The following is a 21,137-nucleotide window of genomic DNA, read 5'->3' as shown; positions in this document are numbered from 1 at the left end:
TCTGTTTCTCTTTTAGACGGGATCAATTGCGTGTAGCCCAGGGTAGCCTTAAAACACAAACAAAATATCACTACATTTCCCCTTTTTTTGTCTAAAATAAAAATGAAGGCTAGAACTAAATAAGAAAAACTCCAAAGTGTTGTACCTAGTTCACTCTTTATTATAACTTGCATTACCAACTCAAAATTATCTTTTTAAGTCTCTCAACCTTATATACTTTACATTTTTTTAAATATTTTTTATGGTTTATTTAGCTTTATTTTATGTGCATTAGTGTGAAGGTGTCAGATCCCCCGGAACTGGGTTTTCAGACAGTTGTGAGCTGCCATGTGGGTGCTGGGAATTGAACCCGGGTCCTCTGGAAGAGCAGTCAGTGCTCTTAACCGCTGAGCCATCTCTCCAGCCCCCTATACTTTACATTTCTTTAGTGAATTTCTTTCCTGAGTCTGGTAAACGAGGGAAACTATAACTATCTAGTCTTCAACTCCCTCAGAGACCTGAGAAGGAAATAATATTAACTGAGCAACTAGGAAGTGCGAACAAGTGACTTCCAAAAAAATGTGAGAAATGACAGAAATGGCTGGCTGCCTGGACAAGTCACCTAAGGTTCCTCTGCAATGTTGGAGCATCTGTACTTGACCTATAGGCCTAGAATATTCAACAGACTTTGCTATGAAGCAGGATTTTTGAAGGACTGTCCTGTCTTCTCTTGACAAGATTTGGCAATCGCTCTTTTGTGTCCTCCTTTTTCAATGAGGACAGCATACTGTCAGCACTTGAGGCAAGGGCACTTTTTAAAATATTTATGGAGCTCTACATTTTTCTCTGCTCCCTTCCCTGCCTCTCCCCTCCCCACTTCAATCCTCCTCCAAGGTCCCCATGTCCCCAATTTACTCAGGAGTTCTTGTCTTTTTTTACTTTCTACATCCCATGTAGATTAGATCTATGTAAGTCTCTCTTAGTGTCCTCATTGTTGTCTAAATTCTCTGGATTGTGGTTTGTAGGTTGGCTTTCTTTGCTTTATGTTTAAAAACCACCTATGAGTGAGTACCTGTGATAATTGTCTTTCTGTGTCTGGGTTACCTCACTCAAAATAATGTTTTCTAGCTCCATCCATTTTCCTGCAAATTTCAAGCTGTCGTTATGTTTTTCTGCTGTGTAATACTCCATTGTGTAAATGTATCACATTTTCCTTATCCATTCTTTGATCAAGAGGCATTTAGGTTGTTTCCAGGTTCTGGCTATGACAAACAAAGCTGCTATGAACATAGTTGAGCACATGTCCTTATGGCACAATTGAGCATCCTTTGGATATATACCCAAAAGTGGTATTACTGGGTCTTGAGGAAGGCTGTTTCCTAATTTTCTGAGAAATCAGAGGCGAGGGCACTCTCTTGCCCAGTGACTTACTTTTGCCACCAAGAAAGTAAAGTCCCTGTGGTGTTTCTTCGATGCCCATCATCTTCTCTGTAGTAGATTGGTGCTGCCAGGAGCAGACATGTCTCATTGTCATTAAAAAAAAAAAAACAACCCTGTGTTATTAAAGCAGAGTGTGCATGACTGTATGTGTAGGTGTCAATATGTATGCATGTATATGAGTAGTAGGTGTGTGAATACGTGTGTAGTTAATTAGGAATATACGTGTTCACATATATTGTGTCAGTGGATGTTCATATGAATAGGTGCATGTGTCCATATGAGTGTGTAAGGCATGTGCTTATATGGAAAGATGTCTCTGAGGAGTAAGGCTTGAGCTAGAAACTGAGGAGCAGGCCAGAATGGGTACGGAAAGCGGTTAGGACAGGATGAAGGACTGCCTTAATTTGCTTTTTGTTGTTGTAATAAAACACTGACCAAAATCAAATTGGGGACGGGGAGTTTATCTGATTGACAGGTTACAATTCATCTCTGTGGGGAGAGGAGGCAGGAGCTCGAGGCAGGAACCGAAGCAGAAAACATGGTGAGATGCAGCTTACTGGCTTGCTTCCCCTGGATTGCTCAGCCTGTTTTCTTATAAAGCCGGGCCCACCTGCCTAGGAATGGTACCACCTACAGTGGGCTGAGCCCTTGAACACCAACCAGCAACCAAGCACATGCCCCCCCCCCCCACAGGATCACAGAATAGTCTGGAAGAGGCAACTCCTCGGCCGAGGTCCCCTCTTTCCAGCTGTGTGGAGTTGACAACTGGAACTTTGACAAGGGAGGACAGTAAGCGCTGGGTGCGGAGGGGGCAGGTGTGCGCACCGGATGAGACGCAGAGGAAAATACACCTGGGGTCTGAGAAGTCTGGGAAATCAGGGGCAGAGGGAAGGGCTGCTGCCGAGCCAGGGAAGGGGCTCTGCCGCTGACTCTGAGGACAGTAGGGGACAGTAAGTCCTTCCCTCTGCTGTCACGTGACAGAAAGGATGGAAAACCTTGCACAGGGTTCCAGAGAACAGCCCAGAACTATGCCATCTTGAGTCAGCAAGGATCCTAAAGAAGAAGACATTTTTGAGTCGCCCACAAGGAAATTTGCTACACAAGGAACAGGGGTGTGGGAAGGGGTCCAGGATATGGAACAAATGTTCCTTCTAGTGGCTTCTATTGCCGAGATGAATGGGTGGACAGATACCTACATAGAGATCAGGACAAAGCCTGGTGGCTCCGAAGGACAGGAGGGAGTCACCAGGGAACTCTAGGACCAGGAGGGAGACACCCATGTCATCTTTCCCCTGCTGGTTTGCCAGTTGAGTCCTAAGCATTCTGTGCTCTAAAGAGAATGGCCTGGACCGGAAGGTGCAAGAGCTGAGGGAGACACCTTGTGGTGAGTTCTGTGCATTACAGGCAAGACTATTTCTAAGTTTTGTATATGTGTATGCATACCTCGTGCGTTTCAGTCTCCTTCTCCCCTTTTGTCTTCTCCACTCCCCTCTCCTCATTTTTCTCTTCCTCTTTCCCATCTCGACCCTCTTCTGTCTCCTCACTTCCCCTCCTCCTCTCCCTTCCCAACCTCCTCCTCCCTCTTCCCCGCCTGCTCCTCCCCATCCGCTCCCTCTTTCAGGTCATGGAAGACTGACTTTAAATTGACTGTGCCAATTAGTGCTCAGACCAGGCTGTGCCCTGCTGTAAGCTATTCCACATTGGGTAAAACTGCTTTTCCGGGCTGTGTTTTAACCAAGAGGCTCCATTTTGCCACCATTTGAATCCATTTTGGGGGGCAGAGGATGATGGTTTCTGAATGGATCTGCAGCACTTGGGATCTCTGTGAGTTCAAGGCCAGTTTGATCTACAGAGTGAGTTCCAGGACAGTCAGGGCCACACAGAGACACCCAACAATATTGTTTCAAACAATAACAACAAAAAACAATACAAAACAAACAAAAAGAAACAGAAAGAAAGAAAGAAAGAAAGAAAGAAAGAAAGAAAGAAAGAAAGAAAGAAAGAAAGAAAGAAAAACTTATCCAAGGTTCAAGAACTTAGGCTCGGGCACCAATGAAAGGGTGTAAACCCCTCTACCTGGAGCCCATAAACTGATAGACACCATGCACTACAATGGCAGGGTCCCCACACCTGCTTGTCATCTGATACTCAGTGTGTGCGCAGGAAGGACCAATAGGCAGCACTCCTGACTGGCCCTAGGGCCTCAGCTCAGCTTGGTTCCCTGCTTGGGACTTTGGACAAGGAGAGCATTGAATGCTGTAACCCGAGCTTAAGGGCCATCCTGGGGGGAGCATGAAAGAGAGTAGCCGAGAGCTGTGGACTCTGAAGGTCCAGCTCAGGGCTCTCAGGGGGGAACGATGTTAGCCACTGGGAGAGAGAACCATTCTTGTGAAATTTTGGCAAAGACCAGGACTGCTTTCCGCCCTTGCCCTAAGACTCTGCCTGAGACGGAACGGAAGAGTTTGGGATAGACTTTGTTGTCAGAGGTTCCAAGGCAGCTCGGCAGTGACTCTGTCTCGTGGTTATTAGCAATCACTCTGATGTATTAGGATTGTTATCCAGAACACAAACTTAAAGGTGGGTTTCTGTTTCTGAGCTACCCTTAACCCTCCAGAAGCCTCCCAGAACCTCCCCGCACAAGACAATTACCTCTGGAAGGGTCCCTCGTTCCTGGTCAGCCTCACAGCCTGTCAGTCCAGACCCCCACCTGCAGACTGTCACAGAGGATCTGCTTGCTTTCCCACAAGTTTGCTCTTCTCTCTGCTCCCCCCAAAAGACACCCTTGTCAGTTTGACCCCCAATAAATCTTTCTTCCCACACACAGAGTTCCCGGTTTGGCAGTCTCTCTGTGCCATCCCTTGTAGGACGTATGTAATTTGGCTTTACAGGGGCGACAATTAAGAGATTGCCTTGAATCTCAGAAAAGTCTTTGGAACTATGTTGAGACTGAAAAACTATGGAGACGTTTGAAGTTGGACTAGTGCATTTTTGCATTCTGAGAAGGTTACAAGCCTATGGGGGCCAGGGAGAAGAATGCAGTGGTTTGAATGTAAACGGCCCCCATAAGTTCATGTTTGAATATTTGATCCCCAGTTGGTGGAATGGTCTGGAATGAGTAGGAGGTGTTGTTGTTGGAGGGGGTCCCTGGGGGTGGGCTTGGAGGTTTCCAAGGTCCATGTTATTCTTAGTTCTTTGCTCTCTGCCTTGTGATTCTGGGTCAGATGTAAGCGCTCAGCCATGCTCCAGTGCCCGCCTTCCGGCTGTCATGCACACGCTAAAACTCTACATCTCATTAAATACTTTATCCTATAGCTTGCCTTGGTCACGGTGCTCTTGACACAACAACGGAAAAGTAACTAGGACAGGACCTCGACTGAGAAAATGCCCCCACCAGACTGGCCTGTAGATACGTCTGTGGGGCATCTTCTTAATGAATGGTATGGGGAGATCTAGCTTACTGGAGACAGGGTCACTCCCGGGCAGGTAATCCTGGTGTGTAGAAGAAAGCAGGCTGAGCAAACCACGGGGAGCAAGCCACCAAGCGGCACCGCTCCATGGCTTCTGCTCCAGTTCCTGCCCCGATTCTCAGCGGTGGACCCTGATGTGAAACCGTAAGCTGCAAGAAGCCCTTTTCTCTCCAAGTTGCTCATACTGTTTTATTATAGCAATAGAAAACCTATGATTTTGCAGACTTAAAAAAAAATGCTTGTGTATGTGCGCGTGCCTGTGCTCCTGTGTATGAGTGTGCATGCATGAACATGCAAGCACCCTCAGGTACCCGTGGAGGTCAGGGGACAAACTCAGGTGTTACTCCTTAGGGACGTGGTCCACCTTCTTCAAATCCAGCCCCTAGAAAGCACCCCCCCACCTCCACTGACCCTTCACAACTGAGAGCCGAGTTAGAACCCACTCCTGTCCCCAGGGTGTCCAAGACAGAAGCAGGCGACAGCAGGAATCCTGTACCTCAGTCACAAGCTTTATTGTCCGAACATGGACTGCCACACTTTCACAATTCCACTGGGGGAGGGGTGGGGAGGGGACGGCTGAGCCACAGTTGTGTGACCACACCGGGTAGGCTGAGGGGGCCTTCAAAGGCCAGTGCTTGCGAGGAAATGGCTTCTTGCACACCTCCCAGGTGCAAGCCCACTCCGGGGTGGGGCTCAGCCCCTTTTGGTCCCTACTGTGGGAGCCTTTGGCTATTAGTTCCTAATCCGTGAGCTGCCCGATTGTGCTGAAAAGAGCAATATTTGGCTCTGCAGTTAGGCCACTAAAGCGTCAACTCTAGGCTCTAGGCTGGTTGTTGTTAAAGGCGAGTGCTATCCAAAGCAGAAAGGAGGGTGGAGATGCTAATTCGACTCCTCCCGACGGCGAGTATGAGCGCCCCCTGCTGGTCCCCAGGGGTGCTCACGGAGGCCACCTGGGCCATCCTTATAACTTACCATAGCGGTCACCCACTGTGGTCCCACCTAGGAAGACAGGAGCATGGCCCTCTGTGGGTTGCTGGGGTCTTTGGAGTAACATAGCAGGGGTTCCCAGAAATAAAGGGAACCAGATCGATTTCTCTCCCCACAGCAAAACACCATGTGAATGCTTTGTTTATAGAGTTTTGTACCTGTTCTAGCTTGACTCCAAGCCCCAAGCCAGGCCTGGCTCAAGGTCAGGAGGGGAGGAAGACTGGGTTTGCGTACTCGCCTAATACTGTAGCTGTCTGCTCAATGCTTTCTGGGCAGCAGGTGGGGGTAAGTAAGCATACTAGCTTGCTGTTGAGGAAGGAGGAGCCTGTCAATCCCCAAATTGCCCCTGGCTAAAGATGCCCAAGAGACCTTGTACCAATGTGTAAAAGAGTCAAGAATGCCCTTCCTAGTTTCTGAAGACTGAAGCCCTTCTCAATGTGTCGGTGTCCAAGCAGGGCCCTGCTCCACTCCTCAGAGGCCTGCAAGGGACCTGGGGGACACCAGAAAGGAAGGGAGGCAGGCAAGTACCCAGGTGCCCAGACAAGACTCAGAGCAGCCTGCTGTAGCCAAGAGAGGCCTAACTGGCTCACTTCAGCCTCTGCAAAGTCCAGAAGCGCCTTGAGACAAGAGGTTGTCTGGGGCCAGGCCCAGCTGTACCGTGCTCTGTGGAAGGCCGTGTCTGTGGGAGCCTCCTGGTCCGGCAGGGGGTTCAGGTGGGAACTGTCCACAGCGGTGAGGACAATACAAACACAGTCTCATCTCCAAAGAGACAGTTCTGGCTCCTGCCTGGAGGTGGAGCCGCAGGTGGGAAGCCCGGCGGGGCTCTGGTGGGAATGGGGCCGGTTCATGGCGTCCCTTGGGGTCAGTGTTTGTCCTAGAGAGAACAAGGGTTTGATCATCAACAGTCTTGAGGGATGAATGGGCAGACGAGGGAGAGACAAGGGGGAAGACAGCATGCAGGGTAGGGGGAACACCATGTGCCAAGGCCCTGTGGCAGGAAAAGCCTGGATTCTATAAGGAGACCCAAGAACCTTTGTGGAGAATAGATCTCAAGAAATAAGAAGTAAGCTGGGTGATGGTGGCTGTCTCGAAAAACCAAATAAATAAATAAGTTAATATATATATATATATATATATATATATATATATATATATATATATATAGAAAAAAAACATGAAGCAGACCCCAAACTTCAGTCTCCACATCTGGAAGTGATGAGGACCATATTTCTTACAAGGTTGCTGGAAAAACAAACCTTCACGTGGTCTAGACAACAGTTCCCAGGGTGGTAGCTGCTCTGCCACCCCAACACTACCAGCTGCACTGTCCTCAGCCACTTGGCGAGGGACAGCCTTCAAGGTCCTCGTTCCCAAGCCCGACCCTTGCTAAATGCGTAAGCTCAAGGAGTAAGCTGAGTTTGTCTTCATTCCAGCCTCACTTGCCCGGGTCACACGACTATCTGGGGACAAAGATGCTCCTAGACCAGGGGCTACGTCCATCATGGGTGCTTACAATAATCTGGGTGAATAATCTGGGGGAAAGGTGAGAAACTGGAACACTTTGTCCTCCAGAAACAAGGGCTGGGGATGGGGCTTTAGCAGTACAGCACCTGCCTAGAATCCCCCACTGAGGGCTAGGGTGTGGCTCAGTGGTAGAGCCCCTGCCTAAAGGGGCTGAGGGTGTGGTCAATGCTAAGGCCCTGGTTCTATTCCCAGAACCACAGGGAAAAAAAAAGAAAGAAAAGAAAAACAGGATCATTCCTTGATAGGATAAACTAGTACCAGAATCTTCCTAAGCAAGCAATCCCCTGCTGTTACAGGGCACACACACACACACACACACACACACACACACAGTTCTTGTTCCTTTTCAGAGGCCTGCTGGCTTGGGCGACCTAGAGAGACTGCTGGCGGGCTTACCTCCTGTTTGTGGGCCTTGTCTGGCTAGTGGATACCGTTGGCAGAACCAGAATTGCTGATGGTCTGTGAGGGAGGGGAGTAAGGGATGGGGAGGGGGAGGCACCACTGAGCAGTCGTCCAGGATGCAGTTCCACAAGTAACCACAAGGGGGAACTAGGTATCCAGTGGGACCAACTAGGCTTTTGGGGGGCGGCTGTCTCCCGGGACGGTACTGCTTGCTTCCTTTTCAGATTTAGGTTCTTAGGATGGGACCACCCTCCTCAGACTTGAGGAGAGGGGGTTTCCAAAGTTGGGTCACTCTCCTCTGTCAGACTGGGATCCCCAGGATGGAGCTGCCTCCCATTTGGGACTGGGGTTCTCGGACTCGGCTACCCTCCCATGATGGGGGCTTCTTGAGGCTGCAGCCCCGGATGTGTGCTCACCGGAGTCCTGTCAGAGCCCCGCAGAGCCTCCACCAGCCTCTCCACCTGTTGGGCCTGGTCCAGTGCGTCCCGCAGGGCATCCTCCGTGCTCACCAACTGGTGCTGCAGTCGCAGTAGCTCGGGCGCTGAAGCTGGGTCAATGAGGGAGTAGCGTCTCTGCTCTGACAGGGACTTCTCCTTGTCCTGGAAGGGTGGAGGTGTGGGCGCATGACCTGCCTGGGTGGGTGCTAACCGGAAATTCAGCAGGTCCCACCTCCCTTTTGAGTCCAGCCTAGGCTTTACAGGGACCTCCCTTATAACGTCTCCAAGCCCTAGACTCTAAGACCTCCCTCCCCAGCCTTACCGGAGCTGCCCCTTCCAACTTCCACAGACTCAGCTACACCTAGTACTCCTCTCTCACTTCAAGTCCATGTGACGCTCCTCCCATCTATCCCCAACCCCTTACACGTGTCTCTTTTCTCCTCGCCATGATTTATGATGGTCAGTGTCCACATACTCCACTCTGTCCTCCCATGAAAGCATCCTCCCAAGATGCACCTGGCCGGCTCAGCCTCCCCACTCCTCCTGCCCCAGCCTGAGACTTCAGGCCAAGCTCTGAGCATCTGTGCAAACCTCACTGCGGCTCCAGGACTCAGGCTCTTCATACGGCTTCCAGCTTATCACTGTTTCGCCCAGAAGGACCAGGCCTGGTCCTTCAGCCTGGAGCCCCAGGGTACAAATACGAGCTCCCCTCTACTTGTACCTCATATGGAAAGTCCACCAGCATAGGTTCTTCCTTCCTCCCGTGTCACAGAGCCACACAGGCCACAAGTACCCTGGTGTGCATGTGTGTGCTGATACGTAAGCAGGCTAGACACAGGACCTGCATGCTGTCAGGGCAGCTGGGCCCGACAGCCGCCATTCCTAGGACCCATGAAACCAGACGAACCCCATATGCCTAAAGAGCTCCTTTCTTTGCTTTCTGGGACGGGGCTCATGTAGACCAGGCTGGCCCAGAGCTTGCTATGTAGCTGAGGATAGCCTTGAATGACACCTCCCCAATACTGGGATCACAGTCATAGGTCACTCGGTTTGGTTTTATATAGTGCTGGGGATAGAACTCAGGACTTCAAGCACTGAACAACATCCCCAGCTCCCTGAATGTTCTTTACTGTTCCACCCTCCTCTCTACCCTGTGGATTCCTCCAGGGCCAGAAACAGCAGATCTAATCCCTGTATTCCAAAGCGTGGGGGTAAAGAAGATCCCACCCTCCTTGGTCTACCCAAACTATATGTCAAAGATGGCTGGAGATGGCCGGGGATCAAGTTTGCTGAAACATCAATCGAAAAGGAAAGGGGGGAGGTCCTAATTCTGTCCTGTGCCGCCAATACCACCACCTGTCTCCATCCACACCCAGACATCTCAGCTCGAAGTCAAGTCGCTTTTACTGAAGACACTTCAGCATCCCTCTCACTCCAAACCTCTCGTCTCTTTACCAAGACGGCCTACAGCCCCACACACCACTGAACAAGGAGCCTAGCCTCTGGTTTCTGGTTGCTTTCCTCACCGCCCGGATGTTTTCTGCCCTCCACACATGACTGACTTTTGCACGTCTGGCTCTGATCAGAGCTGGCTGTGTGTGCGGGTGTAGGAGCATCTCTAGCTATGATGTACACAAAGGGGCCACTAGGGACCCTCCGACTATTACGCGCTTGAGATCCCAGAGAACTGGATTTTCAGCCCCCTCTGTAACTCTGGAAGGTCACTGTGGGGCTCCTTGGCCCGGCAACCCCTTACCCTGACCCCACCCTTTGCCTCCACGTACCAGCCCCGTCAGCTTTTCACGCAGGCCCCGGATGTCATCCTTCAGTTTTTGTTCCTTTATCCGCCATTCTGCCTTGTGTACCTCCCGGCTCAGGTCTCTCTCGGGCCCTGGGGAGTGGCGATTGGCTTCTAACAGCAACACCCTCAGCTCATTCAGACTCCTGGGTGGGCGGACAGTCAGAGAACCAGGGCTTCAGCGCTGCACCTCACCCCCACAACGTGGTGTAAGACAGGTGCTTGGAGGCCCAGTACCACCAGGGGGCGCCAGCCGCAGGCAATGGTGCATCAGAGACAAGCGCGGAGGAGGATGTAGCACAGCTTAGCGTGGGTCTGCCACACCCAAGAAGGGCAGCCTTTGGATGAAGGATGATCAAGAGGCCTTGGCTGTTCTTAGAGTTTTGCTTGTTTTTTTTTTTAATATTTATTTATTATGTGTACAATATTCTGTCTATGCGTATGTCTGCAGGCCAGGAGAGGGCGCCAGACCTCATTACAGATGGTTGTGAGCCACCATGTGGTTGCTGGGAATTGAACTCAGGACCTTTGGAAGAGCAGGCAGTGCTCTTAACCACTGAGCCATCTCTCCAGCCCCGCTTGTTTGTTTTTTTAAAGAGATTTATTTGTTTTTATGTGTAAGAGTGTTTGGTCTTCGTGTATGCCCCAGGGGCCAGAAGACCATGTTGGATCCCCCTGGAATCGGAGGTATGGATGTTTGGAGCCACCATGTAGGTGCTGGGGAACAAACTGGGATCATCTGGAAAGCGGCCATCTCCCCAGTCTCAGAACTTTTCTTCCTGTTTTGTTTTGACACAGTCTCATGCAGCCTGGGCTGGCCTCCGATTCTCTACATCGCACCCCAAATTCCTGACCCTCCTGCCTTCCCCTTCCAGATTTGATAACCATGGCCACGGGCCATTATGTCTGGTGCATGTGGTGCTGGGCATGGAATCCAGATGTCGTACACGCCAGTCAGGATTGCTACCAATGAAGTCACATCCCTTAGCCCCACGGTAATCTCTCGAATACTGGGATCCCACGTGCACACCCTTGTGCTGAGCTACCAGTCTGGGTTTAGAAGTAAATGAGAAAAGTATTCCAGAGCCAGAGGAGGGCTGGTGAGATGGCTCAGTGGGTAAAGGCACTGGCCGCCAAGTTTGAGGGCCCACACAGTGGAAGGAGAGAACTAACTCCTGCCGGTTGCCTTCTGGACTTCACACATATTCTGTGGCACACACAGCCTCCCATAGACTAAATAAATAAATAAATAAATGCAATTAAAAAAAAAGAAAAAGGAAACAGGGGCCAGGCGGTGGTGGCACACGCCTATGATCCCAGCACTTGGGAGGCAGAGGCAGGCGGATCTCTGTGAGCTTGAAGCCAGCCTGGTCTACAGAGCGAGTTCCAGGACAGCCAAGGCTACGCAGAATAAATGACAAACCTGAAAACCATTTTGCTCCTTACATTATATGAGCCGGGCACGGTGGCTCACCTCTATAATCCTAACCCACGGGGAGCCGAGGCAGGGGGATCAGGGAGTTCAAGGCAGGCCTGGGGTACACAGAGAGGCCGTATACGAAAAAACAAACACAAAAGCTGGGGCTGGAGAAACGACTCCATGGTTAGACCTGGCTGATCTCCAGAGGACCTAAGTTTGATTCCCAGTTCCACCTGTAACCCCAGATCCAGACCTGATGTCCCCCTCCCCCCAGCTTCCAGTACACACACGGTGTACATTTAGACACACACACACCTGAAGTTATAAATAAGCAAATGCTTAAAAAGAAAAAGCCCACTGAAGTTCTGAGTAAACTTAATTATTTTACAAGTGGAGAGACATTCATAAGACCACAACGTAAGGGGGGCACTCATCTTTCTCATACGTTAGGCACTCGGAGGGGCTGGAGAGATTGCTCAGTGGTTAGAGCACCTATAACTCCCGCAGAAAAGCCGAGTCCCATTCCCAGCACGCGTGTGTCAGCTCACAACCATCTGTTACTTCAGTTCCCTGGGATCTGATGTCCCCTTCTGGCCTCTGTGAGCATCAGGCACCCACGGGGTACACAGACATACATGCAGGCAAAACACTCACATACATAAAATAAAGACATCTAAAAAAAAAAAACAGTCAGGTGGCAGCGGCGGCACACCCCTTTGATCCCAGCACTCGGGAGGCAGAGACAGGTGGATCTCTATGAGCTCTCGGCCAGCCTGGTCTACAGAGTAAGATCCAGGACAGCCAGGGTTACACAGAGAAACCCTGTCTCAAAAAAACAAAAAACAAAAAAAAAAAAAAGAAAGAAAAAAATTAAGAAGAAAGGAAGGAAGGAAGAAGAAAAACAAAAGTCTTTGCAGCCTCATTGAAACTGAGCGGAGCCACTCACCGCTCCTTCCGCAGCAACTCCTGGCTAATGTGGACCAGCTGGCCTGAGGCATCATGGGTCTTCCGAGATACGGCCTCCAGCTCTGCCTCTAGACGCCTCTTCTCCTTCAGGACAGAGTCCATCTTCTTCTCTCCTGATTTGCACTTGTTCTCCAGGGCTGGGGGAAGCCACAGAGAAAGACACAAATGGGAACTGGGGTTGTGGCTCAGTGGGTAGAGTGCTGGCCCCAGCACATCGGAGGCCCTGGGTTCGATTCCCAGCACTGCCTACACTGGAGTGTAGCGTACACTGGCCTATGGTGCAAACACCTCAGAGGTGGAGACAGGAGGACGATCAGGAATTCAAGGCCAGTTCTGGGAAAACCAGGGTTTCAGGAGACCCCCAACGCATCTCAAACACCAAGGAGAGGCTGATTTAGCCAGAGTGGTCACCCTAAGATGCAGGCGGCGCCAAACATTGTGCACAGGTTTATAATTCCCACAGTGGGGAGGCTGAGGCAGGAGGATCATTGTGAATTCAAAGTCACAGTTGGTTACATAGTGAGTTTCAGGCTGGGCTAGAGAGACCCCGTCCCACACAACAACGACAAGAGTAGCAAAGGCCTCACAAGCATGACACCTGGGTCCACCCCCAGCACCACTTAAACCAGGTGTGGAAGCACACATGGGTCACCCCAGCACCTGGGAGGCAGAAGGAGGGTTAGGAGTTCAAGGCCATTCTCAGCTTCATTGGGAATTCAGGATCTGCTGTGACTACATGAGACTCTGCCTCAAAAAAGAAAGGAAAGGAAAAGGAAGAAAGGGAAGAAAGAAAGATGGAGGTAGCATCCAAGTTAGTACTGACTCTCAACTGGACACAGTCTAGAGTCAACCAAAATCAGCATTGCAACTGAGTAACTCTATCAGGCTGGTCTGTGGGTCTGTGAATGTGTATTCTTCTGATTGTTAATTGTTAATTGATTGTTAATTGTTAATTGATTGTTAATTGTTAATTATTGAATGTTAATTGTTAATTGATTGTTAATTGTTAATTGATACAAGTGGGCCCAACCCACTGTGGGCAGCCCCTTTCCCTAGACAGATAGTACAGCCCACTATGGGCAGCACCATTCCCTAGACAGGTGGACCTGGGCTGTATCACAAAGCGAACAAGACACAAGGCATCTACCAAGTCAGCAAGCAACTTTCCTGTGGTTTCTACTTTGTGCTCCTGCTGGAGTTTCTGCCCTGACTTCCTTCAGTGACAGACTGTGACCTGGAAGCACAAGTCCAGCTCCCCCAAGTCAGCATCCCCGGCTCTGTGGGGTGGGGATGTACGGCAGATCACCACGGCTGTTTTCACACAGCTGTCCAGACAAGGGAAAAGCTGAGGCTAAGTTTTCACTTTGGCCTTGGGAGAGTCTACGGCCCGATTACCTTTCTCAAGATCTGTGAGGCCAGGTAGATGTAGCCAGGACTAGAAGAAAAGGGGAATGAGAACCAGGCTCCGGGAGTTAGCGGGGTGTTTCTGGAGTAATGGCAAGGGCACTCTGAACCAGTGAGTTCCACAGTCACATTTCCAGACTTCCGACCTCTCCCAGGCCTTTTGTATACTTTGCTTTTGGCTGTGGCCCAGGTTCTATATTTTATTTTATTTCTTTTAAGACTGTTTTATGTAGCCCAGGCTGGCCCCAAAATTTCAACGCAGCCTTGAATGTCCTGATCCTCCTGCCTCTATCTTTTGGGTGCTGGGATTACAGGTATGTAGCACCATGCCAGGTTTCTTTCTTTCTTTTTTTAAAATATCTATCTATCTATTATTTATACAATATTCTGTCTGTGTCTATGCCTGCAGGCCAGAAGAGGGCAACAGACCTTATTACAGATGGTTGTGAGCCACCATGTGGTTGCTGGGAATTGAACTCAGGACCTTTGGAAGAGCAGGCAATGCTCTTAACCGCTGAGCCATCTCTCCAGCCCCCTCCATGCCAGTTTTCTTGCAGTCCACCCCACCTCTCCTGGGGACTAGGGTCTGCATGGAAAGAGGCCTGTGAGACTCAAGTCTTCAAGAAGGCCATGGACAAGAAAGACCTGGTGGGTCCTAGGGGCATGAGCTCAGTTCCACATATGTGACTGCTCAGCAGAGTCCAGGTATAGCTCTTAAGCAGACAGACCAGCTGGACCTCAGAGATATAGAGCCAGCTTCCACTAAGCCCCAACGTCCGGCCATAGGGAGGGAGACTTACCACTTACTTGGGCCCTGAGCATGTCCATCTGGGATGTCAAGGCTGCCACTTCTTTGTCTCTCTTGTTCAGTTTGTCCTGCAGGCCTAGAAGAGGAAGAAAAGACAGGGACCCATGAACACCCGAGGGTCACTAGTGTGGGCAAGGGGTGGCCCTCCTAGAGGCCACACTCTCATGTCAAAGATCTCTTCTCACCGCCTCAGTCACCCACTCATGAAGCTGACCCGACAGTGTGTGGTTCAGGGAACATGAATCTCCATCTCCTTGGCTTCCTCAAGCCAAAAAAAGTCGAAGTAGTGAAATAAAGATGGCGGTTGTAGAATCATCACGACAATCCTGAACGGATTGCTTCCCAAACCACCAGGAAGATGCCTCGGAGCACATGGACGGTTCTCAAGTTCGTTTGTTTAGCACCTATCTCTTTTGCATAGCCCAGGCTGGCCTCAAATGTCTGACACAGCTGAAGATAACCTTGAACTTCTGATTCCCTTGCTTCCACTTCCGAAGGATCACAGACACGCATCACCATGCTGTTTTATGTGGTGGTGGGGGCAGAACCAGGGCTGCCCACATGCCAGGCAAGCACCCCACTGAGCCACACCCTCAGCTGCAACATATACCTACTTTTCTTGAAATAGCATCTTGATACGTAGCCTAGGCTAGATCTGATCTCATGGGAAGCCCATCTTACAGATTTTTTTTTTTTTGAGAAAGGGTTTCTCTGTAGCTTTGGAGCCTGTCCTGGAACTAGCTCTTGTAGACCAGGCTGGTCTCGAACTCACAGAGATCCACCTGCCTCTGCTCCCGAGTGCTGGGATTAAAGGCGTGTACCACCACTGCCTGGCACAATTATTTTTTGTAACCTAGGCTAGCCGTGTATTCATGGCAGCCTTGCCTCAGCCTCCCCAATGCTGGGATTATAAGTGTGTGCCACCGTGCCTGGCTAGTTTACATCTAATTTTTAAAAGATAAGGTAAAAACCAAACAAATGACAAGGGGCAGCAGTAGGCAGAGAGGCTTCTGCTGTCTGCAATCCCATCTTACTTAACACTCCATTTTCCAGAGCGAACCTCTCCCGCTCACCACAAGGAGGCCGACGCTCCTGCCAGTCACAATTTTAGCATATGTCCCCCAGTTTCCCATCTCTATATATCCCAGACATGGACGGCCCTTCAGTTCTTGTTAACAAATTCCACTTATTTACCTTATTGTGTAGACGTGTGTGTGTGTGTGTGTGTGTGTGTGCGCGCGCGCGGGTGCACAGCTCACAGGTGGAGCAACCTACAGGCCGGAGAGTAACTTGCAAAAGTCGATTCTCTCCTGCCAACCATGCGCCAGCCAGGGAATCGAACTTAACTCCTCAGGCTTGGCAGCGAGTGTCTTACCTGCAGGGCTACCTCATAGGCCCATGGGAAGGTGGTTTATGAGACACCCAGACACCTGTTCCTTCCCTGGTTCTGTGACAACCTCCCCTGGAGGGGTGAGTGCACACTGCAGGTGGCTCAATGAGGAGCTGATGACAGACCTTGTGACTGAGCTCCAAGGTGGCCTCCAGCTGTCTTTCCACAAAGCCTGGATTCCCGCCCAAGGCTACTCACCCTCCACAGTCTCTTTCATGCAAATCTTCTCCTCGGAAAGGTCACTGGGTTCGATCACCTGAAAGAACAGTTCAGTAAGAGGACACACTTGCCACCCTACCCAGGACGGTTCTTACACCTCAACTAGTGAGAAGAGACCTTGGGGATGCAGGGACCCAGTATGCCAGCAGAGGGCGCAGACATACTTGGAATCTTCCTGAGAAAAGAAAAGCCCAGGTTGGCTTCCATGTCCCTTGAAGGATTCCCCGGCAGCCCCAGATCTATTTTGGAGAGTGAGGAACAGAGGATGGACCTTAGAACCTTTTCCCTATTAGGCAGGTGCTCTAACTAAGCCACGCCCCCAGCCCCTCACTGGGGGATTCTAGGCAGGTGCTCTCCCACTGAGCCACACTCCAGCCCCTCACTGGGGGATTCTAGGCAGGGGCTCTCCCACTGAGCCACACCCTAGCCCCTCACTGGGGGATTCTAGGCAGGTGCTCTATAGCTGAGTCATGCCCGCAACCTTTTTAAACTTTTCATTTTCACTCTTGACTCATTAGGTTGTACAAACTGGCTTTTGACTCACTCTGTAGCCTCAAACTTGTGACCCTCCTACCTCAGTCTCCTCAGGCGCTAGAATTATGTATTGGTCTGGTGTGGATACTCCTTGATTAAACAGATTTATTATAGTAGATTGCTGTCTCTTTTCTTGAGCTCTGCCTTGAGCTCAATCTTTCCAGTCATCCCTAGGACACTGGTCTTGATGCTCCAGTCATAAAACCAGCACTGACTGCATACAGCAGAGCCCAGGGCCGGCTCCTCCAGGGACGCCCTTACAGTGAATGCATACAGCAGAGCCCAGGGCCGGCTCCTCCAGGGAAGTCCTTACACTGAATGCATACAACACTGAATGGATACAGTGTTTATTTAATAGTAGACTCAGAGCCAAGGAAGAAAAAGTTAATTGAAAAGGAAAAATTGGGGATCTGGGTAGATGACTCAGTTGATAAAGTACTTCCGGTAAAATCAGGAGGGCTTGAGTTTGGGCCCAGAAGTCACATAAAAAACCTGGGCACAGGGGCTGGAGAGATGGCTCAGAGGTTAAGAGTATTGCCTACTCTTCCAGAGATCCTGAGTTCAATTCCCAGCAACCACATGGTGGCTCACAGCCATCTGGTGCCCTCTTCTGGCCAGCAAGCATACAGACAGACAGAACACTGTATACATAATAAATAAATAAATCTTAAAAAAAAAAAAAAGAACCTGGGCACAGCCGGGTATGGTAACACACACTTTCAATCCCACCCCTGGGAAGCAGAGGCCTGCTGGTGCTCGGTGGCCAGCCAGCCAGCCTAGCCTACCTGAGGTGCTCCAGGCCAGGTAAACAAGTCAAAAACGAAGTGGACAGTACCCAAGGTTGACCTCTGGTCTCCACACATGCACACATGTGTATGAGCACACACATGAGCATGCACACAGAGACACACATCAGCAAGGTGGAATATGGTAGCTTGCATCTGTGTAAGCATAGTGCTTGAGAGGTAAAGACAAGAGGACCAGGAACTTAGGGTTATCCTCAGCTACAGACAAGTCTGTAAGTTTGAGGCTAGCTTGAGACAAACAAGTAAATCAGACAAATATGTCTCTTCCTGGGAGAAAGGCTACAGACAACTGATTCCCTAAACGGCACCCTACAGAGAGAGACGGTGCCTATCTATGAAGAACCAAACAGGGTCCTCTTGGACTACACTGTTCCCAGTGATCAACATGGCTCTGAGGGAGATGGAAGGGCTCCCTCTGAACCCCCTTTTGGCTAGCTCCAGGCACAAGGGAAATGCTCCCCCACGCAGCACACAGAGGCCCCACCTTCCCAGCCCCTCCCCATCTGGGCCCCACAGGGGCAGAGGGCAGCCCTACATGGCTGTGCTGGGCAGAACACAGGGACTCGACGGCTTGGAGTCTATTCTCGGCCACCAGAAGCTTTTCCCGCAGCCGCTCTCCCTCCCTCTGCAGCATCTCGAAATCCAACATCTTCTTCTCGGCCAGGGAGATCTGTTCTTTGAGGAACTCAATGGCCTGGGCCTGGCCACGGTACTCCACGTCCAGTCCCTCCAGCTCCTGCACACGCAGCTGGGCATCACGGCACTGGTCCTGCGCCTCCTGGAGCTCCAGCCGGTGCTGGCTGGCCTGCTCCTCCAGTTGCACCCTCCAGTGCTGCTGCAGCCCCGCCAACTCCTCCTGAGCCTCCTGCAGTTTCTGCCGCAGGCTCTCCTTCTCCTTCCCGAGCATGGCTGTCTCCAAGTCGTGCTTGGCCTGCAGGTTGCCTAACTCCAGCTGGTGTTCCATCTTGATGCCCTCCACCAGCGCCTTCAGCTCCCCGATCTCCTTCTGCTGAGCGCCGGGGCCAGAGTTCAGTGTGGCTTTCAGGTCCTCCAGGGACTTCTGGTGATCAGAGGCCAGGGAGTCCAGCTTGGATTTCCAGTTGTCCATGAGTCCCATGTTCTCGCTGGTGGCCTGCTGAACCTTGGCCTTGAGGTCTGCCACCTCCTGTGCGTACTTCTCGTTGGCTGTCCGGAGCTTGTCTACCTCAGCCTGGTAAGTCTTTAGCATCTTCTCGTACTTGTCCTGGAGCAGGGTGCTGTCTCGCTGGTGCTCTTTGCTAGCCGACAGCAGTCGTTCTCGCAGCCGCAGGGTCTCGGCAGCCTCAGGGTGGTCCTGGGGTGGCGGGCCCGACTGCAGGAGACACTGCTGCAGCTCTTGGATCTCACCGCGCCGCAGGCTCAGCTCCTCCTCTAACTGCAGCACCCGAGACTTCTCGGCCACTGTGGTGAGCTAGCGTGAGAGAAAGGGAGACGGGTCAGTGGCCCAGGCTGAGCGTAGCAGACACACCAGCCCTGATGGAAGGGAGTCAGATGACGGGAAGGTGCCTATTCCTACCTAGCTACTGGCTTTTCTCTGGGACCCTACTGGACCCCGAATGATAGGGTGAACCACAACGCCTTGTTGCTCAGGTGTCTTAGAACCCATCAGTGCATGAGAGAAGTTCGAGGTTAGAACTTCCTAGAAGCTAATGCTATAGGTGCATGCCTGGCTCAGCAATCTTCCTGCCTCGGCTTTCCAAGTGCTGGGATTGCAGGTATGTGCCATCATGCCCAGCTGGAGAAACTTTCTCTGACTTGCAATCTGGCTGAGCCTGTCTAGAGGGCGCTAACCCACCTAGTGAGTTTCTTTGCACATAGCATTCTGGCACACAAAGTGCATAGTGCATATGATCACCAGTGTGCACACGAATGTGTCTCCAGCCGCCCACATGTCCTGCACGGTGCTATGGCCACCATGCAGAAACGGAGCCCTTGCCTCAAGCCTGTTTGTAAGGAGGTTTTCCTGATCAATGTTTGCTGCTTGGGCAAATCCCTCCCCACAGAGCTATAGCTGGATTGGACAGCTGTATGGGCATATGCACAGTGCATGTGCAACAGGTGTGGAGGGGCCAGCTGGGTCTCGAGTGTGGGACACAGAACCACACCCTAGGATTGACGGGACCACTGTCCCAAATGCAGCTTCTCAGGGTCTCCCTGACACACTTATGGCTATGTTCAGACTTGGAGACTGACATAGTTCCATTCTTTGGGGATATCCCAACGGACGAAAAGCCCCACTTCTTGAGCCCCAGAGATCCTCCAGGTTGGCCCTCTGCTGCCACCCTAAGACTCTCTAGGCTAGAGCACCTGTATCTGCACTGCTATCTCTGACCTCCGAGGCAGCATGGACAAGGAAGCCCGTGTCCACCTGAGACTGCTAAGACCACTCCCAGGAGGCTTCTTTGTCATGATGGACAGGAAGGAGGCTCAGGGGAAGGTCTCAGAGAGATGCCTCGACTCAAGGAGTCATGAACTTGGGAGCAATCCCAGAGGACCAATACCCCCTTCCAAAAGAGCCACAGGGAGCCTGACTCGAAACTTCCCTCCCAGAGGGGAGCGCGGAAGGAAATTCTAAAAAGGGAGAGCGGCCATCGCGATGGCTGAGGAAATGAAAACAGGCAAAGAGGGCATCGAGGGGCCGAGGTGACGGCCAGGTGGGTGGCGGTGGTGGGCGCGTTTTACCCTGTTATCCGCTAATTCTCTGAGCAGCCGCTCGGCCTGCGCCTTCTCCAATAGCAGGCTCTGCTCCAACTCCCCAATGCGCGCGTGCTCCAGCTGGGTCTGGGTCTGCTCCACCCACAGGGGGAGAGGGATGGCAGGGCAGACAAGGAAGGCAGGGGTGTGGGGAAGAGGGCACGGGGAACAGGAAGCCGGAAAAAGAAAGAACGGGAGTGAGAGAGAAAAGGAGAAGGAGAGAGAGAGAAAGAGAGGAGGCGTCATCTTCAGCGAACAAGACTGGTGAAAATAGATCAATGAGCCGGAATCTCTTGGGGGGAAGAGAGAGAAGATCTCAGAAGTGGGGTGCACAAGAGGCTGGGTGCCCTCCCCTCATGGTAATATAGCCGTGATTATATTCAAAGCAGCGGAGGCTGTGGGAACCATCCTTTGCCAGCCTCTGGCGATGCGGTGGCAATGGCTTCCCCAATTTCCTCCCTTGACTCTCAAGTCCTGCATTTTTTTTCTTTTTTGCTAGTTGCATTTTATTGATTCATTTAATGCATGCATGTGTGTGCGTGCGTGCACATGTACACATGCCACAGTGCACATGAGGGCAGTTTGAGGACAACTTGTGGGAGTCAGTTCTCGCCTTCCACCATGTGGGTCCCAGGGATCAAACTCAGGTTGTCAGTTTGGGCAGCAAGCCCCTTTACCTGCTGGGCCATCTTGCTAACCCTTCCTGTCTTGTCAACTCTGGCTGGCCTTGAATGCCCTACATAGGTCTCGAGCTCACAGGAGCACACGCCTCTGCCTCCCGAGTGCTGGGACTAAAGATGCATACCACTGCACCTGGTTTTTT

The 21,137-nt window shown here is 51.2% G+C and overlaps 1 protein-coding gene across 1 annotated transcript in view; it reads right to left on the bottom strand.

The window, feature by feature from the left end:
• Window positions 1-5,374: 5,374 nt before the first annotated feature.
• Window positions 5,375-21,137, bottom strand: part of Clip2 (CAP-Gly domain containing linker protein 2) — a 59,335-nt gene continuing 43,572 nt past the window's right edge. Inside the window, exons 9-17 of the mRNA XM_087903563.1 lie at window positions 20,303-20,407; window positions 18,117-19,031; window positions 16,221-16,278; window positions 14,625-14,708; window positions 12,401-12,557; window positions 10,021-10,180; window positions 8,216-8,398; window positions 7,794-7,856; window positions 5,375-6,747 (exon numbers count right to left, since the gene is read on the bottom strand). Of these exons, the coding sequence (XP_087759689.1) occupies window positions 7,818-7,856; window positions 8,216-8,398; window positions 10,021-10,180; window positions 12,401-12,557; window positions 14,625-14,708; window positions 16,221-16,278; window positions 18,117-19,031; window positions 20,303-20,407 (1,701 nt within the window). The 3' untranslated portion in view covers window positions 5,375-6,747; window positions 7,794-7,817. The remainder of the gene's footprint in view (window positions 6,748-7,793; window positions 7,857-8,215; window positions 8,399-10,020; window positions 10,181-12,400; window positions 12,558-14,624; window positions 14,709-16,220; window positions 16,279-18,116; window positions 19,032-20,302; window positions 20,408-21,137) is intronic.

This window comes from Myodes glareolus, chromosome 2 (assembly GCF_982192425.1).
Source record: "Myodes glareolus chromosome 2, mMyoGla1.1, whole genome shotgun sequence".
Classification (NCBI taxonomy): domain Eukaryota; kingdom Metazoa; phylum Chordata; class Mammalia; order Rodentia; family Cricetidae; genus Myodes; species Myodes glareolus.
The sequence above is the reverse complement of the archived record's forward strand: the minus strand, read 5'-3'. Positions and strand labels throughout refer to the sequence as shown.